This window comes from Grampus griseus (assembly GCF_964374135.1).
Source record: "Grampus griseus genome assembly, chromosome: 20".
Taxonomy (NCBI): domain Eukaryota; kingdom Metazoa; phylum Chordata; class Mammalia; order Artiodactyla; family Delphinidae; genus Grampus; species Grampus griseus.
This window is the reverse complement of record NC_139014.1, coordinates 25279542-25291265: the sequence shown is the minus strand read 5'-3', so window position 1 is coordinate 25291265 and position 11724 is coordinate 25279542. Positions and strand designations below refer to the sequence as shown.

General features: G+C 57.5%; 2 protein-coding genes and 1 pseudogene across 3 annotated transcripts; all 3 read left to right on the top strand.

The window, feature by feature from the left end:
• The first annotated feature begins 2001 nt into the window (after positions 1–2001).
• On the top strand, positions 2002–3225 carry LOC309838258 (spermatid maturation protein 1-like; annotated as a pseudogene). Its single transcript has 3 exons — positions 2002–2145; positions 2245–2302; positions 2503–3225. The product of its transcript is annotated as a spermatid maturation protein 1-like (transcript).
• A 2094-nt stretch (positions 3226–5319) lies between these two features.
• On the top strand, positions 5320–6951 carry LOC309838351 (uncharacterized protein SPEM2-like; the record flags this gene model as incomplete). The annotated part of the gene is given in 5 exon segments (XM_082679427.1): positions 5320–5457; positions 5620–5677; positions 5812–6111; positions 6114–6434; positions 6437–6951. Coding segments are annotated over 5 exon segments (1332 nt in total).
• Positions 6952–7974: 1023 nt separating this feature from the next.
• LOC309838350 (uncharacterized protein) lies at positions 7975–10010 on the top strand (the record flags this gene model as incomplete). Its single annotated transcript, XM_082679426.1, has 2 exons — positions 7975–8300; positions 8501–10010. 2 exons carry the CDS (start codon positions 7975–7977, stop codon positions 10008–10010), a joined length of 1836 nt encoding a protein of 611 aa, XP_082535552.1.
• Positions 10011–11724: the final 1714 nt, after the last annotated feature.

Here is an 11724-nt window from a genome sequence, read left to right as displayed (position 1 = left end):
TCCCCCGGGCAGGCCTCGCCTTCTACAGATGACAGACACACATTCCTTGCCACGGGGAAGGGAGGAGATCTTGCATCCCTGTGCTGCCTGGGAACTTGTCTTCCCCTGGGTCCAGGATGCATTTCTGAGTGGAAACATGTTCTTGCATGTGGATGTACGTTTTCCCATGCAGACGGCCCCTTTCTCTCCAGCACTTCCCTGCATCTTAGGACCTCAGGCCCAGCACTTAACTTCTCACACAGCAGGTGTGAAAGGACTTCAAACTGACAGAAGCTGAGGGGGAGGGACAAACCCTGAGGAGATGAACAGACCCTAAGTTCTGCCCTTCTTTCCCCTAGAGTTTGGGGGGTGGGGGGCTGCGTGGCACCTGCCACCCACAGAGGCCGTGCATGTTTGACCAAAACTCTCACCGCGGTCTGAGGGCAACCCTTCTTCCCTCAGTCCTCAGACCATCTCTCATCCGTGCCAAACTGGTGAGGTGGGTTTGAGGGGCGAAGACCCCCCAAAACGTGCCAAGGATTCCTCAGCCCTGGGCCAGGGCAGGTAGGATACAGGAGAGGGGGAGGTGGCAGCTAAAGGAGTCCCGCCTGCGTCCCTCTTCTCGCCATGTCTCATCCCTCCCTCTCTGCCCCTGTTTTCCCTCTCCCCTTCGCCGTCCCCCTCTGAAGCCATCCCTTCCTGGTCTCAAGCCAGCTTCTCCCCTCAGCTGCCCACCCCCTCCTTTGACCTGCCCCCTCTCCCCTGGGCCCCCAGGGCTGAAGGAAAGGAGCAGTGGAGGGGGGAGGGGAGGAGAGCAGGGGAGAAAGGCTTCCCCGGACAGTTTGGGGGAGAGAACGGGGTCAGCTGTACTGAGGAACAGATGGAGGGGGCAGTGGGGGACGGCGCTTGGGCAGACACCAGCAGGAAGAATTTGATTTGAAAGGATGTGTGTAAGGTGACTGCCCAAAGAGAAACGGTTTGGGCCTCTGGGGAAAGGAACAATGTCGGGAAGGGTTTCAAGGGACACCAGCCGAGAAGGAGCCAATCCTCGTCTGCTGGCATTTTGTGGGTTCATTAGTGCCAAATTTGAATAGGGGGTGGAGTGCTGTCTTCCACTGACCCCCAAATCCCTGGTCTTGGTTCCCCAGAACTTTGCCTCCTGCCTGTCCCTTCTGCCCCCACCTCCACCCATGGAAACTTAGTTCTTTTCCCACCCCTTCCCCTGCCTGGTCTAGCTCCTTTCCAAACAGCCCTGCCTTCTAAATGCTAGGGACCTGGCCCCTGAACCCTGTAGACAGATGCCCCCAAACTGGGGCATGGGAGGGGGGGCTGGGGGACCCCATGATTCAGCCACAGACTCCAGTGCCCAGCCCCTGTCCCCAGAACAATTCCTTGACAATCCCATGTCCCCACCCCAACCCTTCGCGGCACTGTACACATTTTTAAACCTGGCAAAAGATGAAGAGAATATTGTAAATATAAAAGTTTAACTGTTGGATTTTCCTGCTGTTATGTTGGGAGGTAGGGGTGGGGCTCTAAAGAAACAAACCTTGGAAAAGTGACTCTGCCAGTGAGAGAGGAGGAGGGGGTCCGAGCCCACAGCCCTTGCCAGTGAACAGCTCTGAGGTCAGAGAGAAAGGGGGAGTGGGTGCTGGGGTGAGGTTGTCATTGGTAATGGGGTTGTTCGGGGAGTTAAGATCAGGACCAGTGTCTGTGCAGAGGTCAGAGCCTGGCGTAGAGGACCAGGCAGGGGCTGATGGGGACAGACACCAAACAGGCCAGAGGGCCTATGGGCTGGTGCAGGTGGCTGGCTACAGGAGAGACATGCAAGGTGAAGGGTTTGGCCTCTGCTAAGCCCTGGCCCAGGCTGGAGGGTCAAACACAGGCCCAGGACTCTCCCTCTTGGCACATTTTGAGGGAGAGCCCCACATCATTGTGACCCACTTATCCCCAGGAGCCTCTGGGACAGGAAGGCGGCCAGTGGTACTGTGGGCACAGTAGGTTGGGGCCCTAGGGACCCCCATGGCCACGGCTGAGTGGCCCCGGCCCGGGTGGGCCTTGTGTCACAGCCCCAGCACCAACAACTGCCAGGACCTGGGCAACTCCATCCTGTTGCTGCTGGACCTCATCATCTGCGTTAACATTGGCATCAATATGGTGACACTGGTCAGGGTGGGGCCGGGTGGGAGGGTGCTGGCAGGATGGCTGGGGGGCAGGCCGGGTGGCGGGGGCCTGCCTGGAGTCACTGTGTCCTCCCCCACCTAGCTCTGGCGCAGACTCCGTGGCTTCTTACACCAAGTGTTTCATGTTATTTGTGAGAAAGGTAAGTGGAGGATGGGGAGGTTGGGGAATAGGAAAGACAGAAACCAGGTGTTCTAGCCCTGACCTTAAGTGGGCCCCTTCCCCTCCCGCTCTCCCTGCTCAGACACCATAACTATGCAAGCTTCTCTTCCTGCAACCTGCCTCTCCATCCCTGGAGGAGCCAGGCTCCCCACCAGCCTCTCACCTGTCCCCGATCCACAGAAGCTTCTAAGTTATGCTCACCTGGAAAGCAGACCCAGCCCCCGAAGCAGAGCGCCCCTGCAGTCTGCCTTCGGTGCACCATGGACCCTGTGAAAATGACCGTGTCCCCCCCACCCACTCGCCGCCGTCGCCGTCGAGACTCTTCAGCATGCCGCGCCCACCGCCCCGTAGCCTGGGCCCCTGACAACTGACAGCGATGACGAGAAGCCCCCACGTCGGCACACAACAATCTGCCCCCACAACTGGAATTGCCCCAAGGACTGGGAAGGCTTTCAGTCCACCCAGGGATTCTGGACTCCCTGGGCCCAGGATGCCGTGGAGCCACCTACCCAGACCATCCGCTTCCAGCAAACTGTAGAGGGAAGGCCGCTCAAAAGAAAGGCAGTCAGAGCTGGGCCTACAGGCCTACGCGTACCCTGTGAACCCCCGCCCCACAGCCCTCAGGCCCTGAGCCACAAGAACGGGTGGGGGGTGCCCCAGGCAGAACAGGAGCAGTGTTCGCCAGCCCAGCCACCCATCCTGGGCCCGGCCCACGTCGCAGACATCCCCCGGCGCCACTCCTCAGGGCGCGTAGCCTATAATGCCAGAGACGTGAGGCGGCGGCTGCGGGAGCTGACCAGGGAGGTGGAGGCCCTGTCCCACTGTTACCCCCCGGTCTCTGGATCCAGCATGGCTGAGGGGATGGGAAAGGCCTAGGTATACCGTTCCCTGGCAGAGAGGTGACTGGGAGAAGAATAAAAAGAAGAGAGGAGGTGGTTTGTGGTGGTGTGGGGGGTGCCAGGGCCCACACAGCACCCAGAAGCCTGGTTGCTAAGGAAATGATCTCCCTGGCAACAGGGCCTAGAGAGCCCTGAGGACCCTCATCAACCTCTTGGCCTCACCAGGCCCTGTCCTCAGCCCTTTCCCAGGCCCTTCTTGGTTCCAAGCCTCCCATCTGCCTCTACTCTGTTCTTTAGTGCCCAGGGAAGCCCCCCAAATCCCACTCCAGATCCCCAGGCAGTACTGCCCTTGAGTGGAGACCCTCATCCCCATGGCCTCAGTCTCTCAGAGGTCCAGCTCCTACCAGAGTCCAGGTTTAGGCTGTAACTACAGGTGAGGTGTGGTCCCTCTGAAGCCCTGGTTTCTTTGGGGAGGGATGGCTGAGAGTGAGGGTACCCAGGCCCTCACAGTTCCCCAGTCAGAACCCAAAGCTCCTGTATACTCGAGAAGGCTTGGAGCGGAGGATAAAATATTGAGGACACTCTCAAGGGCTGCCTCCACACAGCCCTGTGTGCCCTCACTCCTCTGATTAGCACTTCCATGTCACAAATGAGGAGACTGAGGCTCAGAGACGCCAAGTGACTTATTCATGGTCACGCGGACACCAAGGATCAACTTCATGGCCTCAGACGCTCCGTCCCCCTGCTCCCACAGGTAGATTCCCATTGCTACTGGCCCATCAGAGTCTCCTCCCGCCTTCCTCAGTTTCCCATGTAAACTCATCAGGATATTGCATCCATTGGACAGCAGGGAAACCCAGGCCCTACCTACTTCTAGACACACACGCACACAACTTGGGAACAAGGAGCTAGGTCGAAGGGACTAGACCTCACCTTCCATACCAGATGGGTTCCTGGAATGTGAGCAGATGGGCCTTTTATGAATCACCCTGCTTCTCTGTTCATTTTCATTTGACTAACGTTATCGATCATTTTAAGCTGATTCCATTAAGTGGGTCTATATTGAGCACCTGCTGTGTGTTTGGAGTCTTGATGGAAAATGCCCACTGGCTCTTTCTATTTCTTTCTCTCTTTTTTTTCTTTTTGGCCATGCAGTGTGGTTTGCAGGATCTTAGTTCCCTGACCAGGGATTGAACTGGGGCCCTCAACAATGAAAGCGTGTAGTCCTAATCACCGGACATCCCGGGAACTCCCTGTTCCTCTATATCTGTTGAGATGTTCATTGTGCAAAGAAAATGACTTGAGGTTCCCCAGGTACCACTTTCACAGACCCCAGCAATGAAACCGGTTGATAACAGTAGATTCCGTTTGTCATATCAACAACTACATCTATTTTGTGCTTTGTGAATTTCATGTGGTTTTCTTAAGACAGCAGCTAACCGTTTTTCAACTCGGAGGGTTGGCTCAGTGGGAGGGCAGTTGGTTAGGAAGGAGAGAAACCATGGTTTGGGGTGGTCTCTGGCAAAGGCAGCAAACCCTTGCTCTGAACTAAAGGGGCCAGTGACCACCAACACCTAAGGCTGCAACCCCCGGCCAGGAAGGGGTGGGTACGGTGGGTACTAGAGGGGTTATGACGGGGAAATCAGCAGGACAAGGAGGGGATGGTGCAGTGGGGCGACCCCAGAGGGGACTCTTACTGTCACTCATCCATCTAGTCACCCTCGCTGCTGGCCCCAAGCAGGCGTGGGTGGGGAATCACAACAGGCTACATAAGCTGCCATAATGTCTCGAACAATGAAATGGAGGAAATCCTTTATGCATGATTCAGTCCCTATGAAGACTGTCTCTCATCTGTAGCAACCATGCTTGCACATCAAGTTAAGCAAGGTCCCATGGAGACAGAAGGACCGACTGAACTCTGGGGACTAGGCTCCATGTAGTGGGAGCCGAGGGCAGAGATGGCCACATAAAGGGCCAGCTGAGTGGATGAAAGATTGGCCACCTCGGCATTGTGACTCCCTGCAACGTGCCCCATTATGACCATGCTCCCTCACCTGTTGGTGGGTGTCCGCAGGTCCTGGCATGAGTGCACTGTGGATCGGGGCCCGTGGTGGTGGGGGGCGGCCCGCGGCCCAGGTGGCCCTAGGACCCCCCCACCATGGAAAACCGGCTCTGGTATGACAACCTGGGGTGCTGCCATCAATACCAAGAAAGTACCCAGAATGCGGAGGACTTCCTACTCCTGCTGCTGGGCCTTGTCGTTCTTGTCAGCATTGGGATCAGCATGGCAACTATGGTCAGCGATGGTTGGGGACCACCAGTAGAGGTGAAGAGGGCTGAGGGTGGGAACCAGCTGCAGCCTGCACCTCCGTCTGCAGGAACGGTCTTGGCTGGGACGGGGGGTGAGGGTGGAGAGCCTGGCCTTCATTTTCCCCCACCCCACCCCACCCCACCCCAGGTATGGCATGGGCTCCAGAATGCCTTAGACAAGACCATCTATTGGATTAATCAGAAAAGTAAGTACGGAAGACAGGTAGGGGGCACCACACCCCCTGCTACTCCCAGGGCCCTAGAAACCCAGGCCCCCAGATTCCCAACCCTGAACTCTTCTGACAGTTGCCCTGCCCTCACGGACTCTCGCCTCCGCCAGATGAAATCTCGCAGGCTTGTGAAAGTTCCCCCAAACATCCTCCTGCCAAGGCCCAAGATGTCCACATCCACTGCACCCTGGACCCTGTGGAAGTGAAGATGGCCCGGCCCGCTTGCTACTCCCTGTCCTCCTACCATCATCTCCGCAACCGTAGCCGCAGCTGCAGCCGCCGCCCCTGCAGCCACCAGCGGAGGCCGAAGAACTGCAGACAATCCCCCTACAGCCGCTCAGGCTTCCGTAGGCCGCATCGCAGCCACGGGATGTCACAGCTGCGGCCGATGCCCTCCTTTGATCGGGAGGACCTGACTCCTACCTGGAGCAGGAGGATGCTCTTTCCTTCCCACAACCCAAGTACCCGTGGGGGTGCTGGGGAGGGCTCTACCAGCAGATGGGCCTGCCCGCCAACGTGGGCCTCTGGGGCCGCCAGGGTGGGATCCTGGCCAGCCTGCCACCACCCTGTCTCTACCTGTCGCCCGAGCTGTGCCGCATGGCCAAGCGTGTGGAGGCCAAGTCCGAGCTAAGCCTGCAGTCCTTCGGGGCCCCCTGCTCACCATCCCGCATCTGGGGCAACGTGGGGGCTGACCAGTGGACCTCGTCTCCACCACCTCCCCGACGGCTGCCTCCAGCCCCTCGTGGGTCCCTGGGGGGCACAGCACTTACCCCTCAAGGGGCCAGCTCCCGTATGACTCCTGGGATCAGCGGCGGTGTGGTCTGGAGGGCTCTGGGCCTCCATCCGCTCTGGTGCCTCGGGGCTGCCGGCCCGAAGCCTGGCAGCGCAACTCCCCACCGGCCCACGGACGGAGCCTCCCCTGCTGTGCTCACAGCCAACCCAACCGCAGCCCGCACCCGTCCACGGGACACTTGAACTACTCCCGGGATCCCCACGAGGTGCGGCGCCGGGCGGCCGAATGGGCCGAGATGCTGCCCGTGCGGCGCCCTCTGGCCGCCTCCGCCTCCCTCACGGTGCTGGCCGAGGCCTCGTACAAGCGGGCCCCGGCTCTCAGCTCAGCGCTGCTCCTCCGCCCCTCCCAGTCCCTTTCGGAAGTCCAGGCTACCGAGCACCCTCCACCCCCACCCATCTTCATGCCACTCAGCTTTCCTAGTCTCAGGAGGGGCCAAGAGATGGAATGTGTCATTTGAACAAGTGAGTCAGCGGGCGGTGAGCGAATGATTGACCGCTCGAGGGGAGGTGTGCCGGCCTACAGGCCTTGTTTGACTGTCCAGGCTCAGCTTACCTCACCCTGGTAACCAGGGAATGCCCCTCCCTCACTGTGACCTCACCACCTGCCCCATTATGACCCAGTCTGACTCCCAGTTAAAAGTGGAGGGCAGGGGGCCCAGGCAGTCCTGGGACCCCCGGCCATGGGTGAGGGAACCTGGTACACAGCCGAGCCGGCCCCTAGCCCCGAACCCAGGAAATGCCAGGACCAAGAAGACTTAATTCCTCTGCTGCTGCTCAGCCTGATCTTCCTCATCGTGGGGATCAACGTGGTGACTATGGTCAGGGCAGGATCTGGGCAGCGGGGTTGGGGGAGCCCTGGGGTCTTGAAGGGGCTGAGGTGAGGGGGCTGCTGGGGTGTGGCCGGACAAGGGTTGGATTTCAGGGCTAACCCTGCTCCTGGCCTCCCCCCTCCCCTTCTTCCCTCAGCTCTGGAGGCATCTGAAGAGATTCTTGCGGGCACTCTTCAATCGAATTTTCCCCAAAGGTGAGTGGGCGCCAGCGTGGGCTCAGGGGATGTGGGCCTGTCCCCTTTCTTCCATCCCTGCCTTGATTCTCAGCCCCTCATGAACCCAGGCCCTGACCCATCTCGCCTTTCCCCGCAGACAAGCAAGCCAGCTGTGTAGACAGCCATCGCATGCGCAGGCGCTGCTGCGTGGATCCCAAGAAACCGCGCTCAAGAGTTTCTTCCCGCCTCCGCCATCGCCCAAGCTTCCTGCTCGGGCAGCCAAACCACCCTGACTCCTGGATACGAGACAAAAAAGATGAGAAGGCTTCTAAGTACTGCCGGATGCCGCCTCAGTGTGGACGGGCTGGGGCTTCCATGCAGGTTCCACGGAGACTGTGGAAGGAGTGGGTAGTGGGAGCTGGGGAGGCCCCTGCTGTCACAGCCTTAAAGTCCCAAGCCAACTTTTACTCCAGGTAAGAGACATCATCCAAGCAGGATGAGCAAGGTGGACGTGTTTCCACTCCGCCTGCCCCAAGAGAGCAAGATTAAGACCCCAAAGTATGACCCAACCAAGGCCCCAGCCCGGGCCCAGACCCGCCCCCCAGTTCAGCCCCCTGCGCATGCTCCTGCGAAGGCCCAGACCTTCTCCTCAGCCCAACCCCCTGCGCACTCGCCCCAGGCCGAGACCTGCTCCCGAGGCCTCGCTCATGAGCACGCTTCCGCCCGGGCCCAGGCCTTCTCCCTAGTGCACCCCACTGGGAACACTCTGCCAAAGCCCAGACCTTCTCCTCCACCCACCCCTCTGAGCACGCCCCACCTCAGGTCCAGACTTGCTCCACATTCCACCCCCCTGAGCACACCACCCCCCAGGCCCAGACCCCCTCCCCAGCCCTCACCCCTGAGCACAGCCCTGCTCAGGTCCATGGCCCTGAGCATACTTCAGCCCATACTCCAGCCCAGGCCCAAGCCCAGGCCCCCTCACCTGCCTCAGCCCAATCCCTGGGCCACACTTCTGTCTGCAGCCTGACCCATGCTCATCTGACCTATACCCATGCCAACACTCTGGTCCCTCCCCCAACTGCTGCCCCTGCTACTACTCCTGCCCTCGCCCCTACACCAGCCCCTGTCCCGATCTCTGCCACAACCTCTGTCCCAGCGCTGGTCATGGCCCTGATGACCACTGCAGTCCCTTCCACCACCCCTACCCCCATCCTAGGTTCTATTTCCTCTACCTTGTCTGCCTTCAGCCAAGGCCTCTCCTCCGGCCGTGTGGTCTATGATGCCCGCAGGGTAAAGCAGAACTTATTCCATGTGTGTCCCCCTCAGAACTCTGGATATTCCAGAAAGGACTTGGGTACCCTCTCCAGGCCCCAAGAGAGGCACGGTCTGCTGAGCTCTGGTACAGCAGAGCAAACACTGAAGCAATGTAGTGGGGACAGTGCCAAGCCCTCCACAGGATCCATACTGGGTTACCTGGAGTTGGGGAATATGGAAGGGAAGACCTCAAATGATGCCAAAGACAAATTTGTACAGTCCAAGACCTTCCCTTACTGCAGCTTCCATCCTTGCAGGTCTGAGAAGAGAAACACGGACCCCCAGACTCCAGTCTACCCCACATTCCTGTACTCCAAGGATGCTGCACCTTCCCAACCTTACTTCCATTCTCCAAACAGTGCCCAGAGCTCACCATGCACCATGCCTCCACCATGCACTCTTTATCTACCTCTTGTTTCTCCCAGATCCTGGGTCCTTCATCAACACAGCAACCACCAGAAGCCCTCCACCTTAATGCAACCCCCCATCTTGCCCCCAACCTCCAAGTCTTCTCAGTTTGTCCTCTCTTCCCAGGGCCCCATCCCTCCCCAGTTATCCACTACTTCCCAAACCCCAAGCCAGGCCCAACCCCCTGAACTTCATGAGAGTCTAGACCTCAACCAAGGCTCTGTCCTCCCAAGGACCCCAGGCCTTTCCAAAGTCTGCAGAGTTTCCAGAAACCCAGGCCTTACCACAAACCCAGGCACCCACAAGAGTCCAGGCCTTATCCAAGACCCAGGCCTCCCCAAGAACACAGGCCTTGCTCAAGATCCAGGCCTCCACAAGCTTCCTGGCCCCCATAAGGGTCCAGGCCTTACTCAATACTCTGGCTTATCCCAGAGATCAGGCCTCCATAACAACTCATGCCTTATCCCAAATCCTGGCCTCCACAAGGATGCAGGGCAGCACATACCATGGACTTCTATCCCACCCAGTCAGAACTGCCGCTCTCCCAAGGCTCAGGTGGCCTACAATGACCTGCTAACCTTCTCAGAGGTACCTGTGCTGATTGTGCTGCAATCACCCTCCCAGCAAGCAGGCAGCCAAGGCTGGGTGTACCACCCCAAGGATACAGTTTCTCCAGCCTGCCAGAATCATCGCCAGATGTCTACGCCTCCCAAAACCAGCTGGAAGCCCTACCACCCGTCAGGCACCCGGCTCGGGCATGTGGTCTTTGACGCCCGCCAGAGACAGTTCAGAGCAGGCAGGGACAAGTGAGAAGCTCTGTCTCCCAGGCGCCTTCACCGAGAGACCTCCAACAACTCACCGGAGCCCATCAAGGAGTGGGGATATCAGTGTGCTCAGAGCAACTTAGAAAAAGAGGGGACAGATATGCATGAGGAATAAAGAGACAAGAGAAGTGTTCTGTGGTTGCTTGAGGACATCCACCCCAGCCCCATCCCACAGGGCCTGATGAGGACCTAAAATATCCCTGCTTTCCCTCCATCACTGTCTAGCTGAATCCTTCATCCCCAAGGCCCTAGAGCTGCATTGTCAATTACAGTAGCCACTAGCCAAATGCCTATTAGAATGTAAATTAGTTAAAATTAAGGAAAATTAATTCTGTTAAAAATTAAGTTAAAAAGTTAAAAATTCTGTTCCCTGGCGGTCCAGTTGTTGGGACTTGGCGCTTTCACTGCTGTGGCTGGGGTTCAATCCCTGGTCGGGGAACTCAGACCCCGCAAGCTTCATGGCTTGGCCAAAAAAAAAAAAACCTCTGCTCCTCAGTGCCATGACCTTCTAAGTGCTCAGTAGGCACATGGAGCTAGCGGCTACTGCATTGGACGGCACAGATTTAGAACATTTGCATCATCATGGAAAATGCTATTGGAGAGCAGTGCTTTAGAGCTTAGAGCAATTTCCCTTTCCCTGTCACCCACCCCCAGCATCTTAAAGCTCCCCCAGAGCCCAGAGAACTTAGCTCTTTTTAGGGTGGCTCAGAAGCCACCCTCTGGGGAGGAGGTAGGATGTGGGGATGGACAGCCAGTGCCTGATTTCCCCAGACTGTGAGAAGAGCCCAGGCTTCAGTTTTCCTCATCTGGTCTCTTGGGTCACGACCAGATGTATGGAAACTTGCCTCCCCCGTTCTGGGCTGTGTTTGGGGCTCTTGGTTACTGAGGGAGAAGACCTCTCTTTGTCAGTGACTAGGAAACCTTGTGTTTTAGGCTCCCCAAATTGAGCCCTGGATTCTGAGGGTACCCTCCTTCATAGGCCTCTAAATATTTCGAGGTGTCTCCACTTAATTTTCTTGCCCATGGACTTAGTCCCAGTTCAGTGTGGAGACAGACCCCTGGGTAAAAGGCATGTAAGAATTCCTGGTCCAGTGTGCATCGGTCTAATCTGTGAGCGTGTCTCTGGTGTCCTGTCTTTCTGTCCTATTATTCTGGCTCCTAGTTTCATCCTGGACCCTAGCTGTGTCCATGATAGCACTGGTCGCTGAAAGCCATTTCCTTCCCCTGATAATTTTTCATTGCCCTGCCCTAGCCCAGCTGGAGTTTCCTCTGGACTTGATTTTCAGTCCTGATAACTCTTCTGTATACACACATAAGCTGCGAGATTCCAAAGCGTTTTCCCTGCCACCACTTGTGTGTCTGAGGTGGGCAACACTAATATGTCCCTTCCCTGAGTCAGATGTCCATCCCTGGGTCACTACATGCACACTATCGGTGTGTTCTTGTCTAACGTTACCACCGCCGATTCCAAGGAGATACGTCCCAGCCGGAGAGCCCATTTCCAACACCTCTCTGGCTCAGCTCTGACCTTGGACAAGTCATGTGCAACCTTTCTAGGCTTGCAGTCTCATCTCTAAACTGAAGTTATAATTGCATGCAAGAACCCTTCTAGATTTAAATGACCAGGGCTCCTCTACTCCCAAGTGAGATGTAGAGTCCCCTACTTCTCCGCATGCCCTAGTGTATGTCCCTCATTATTG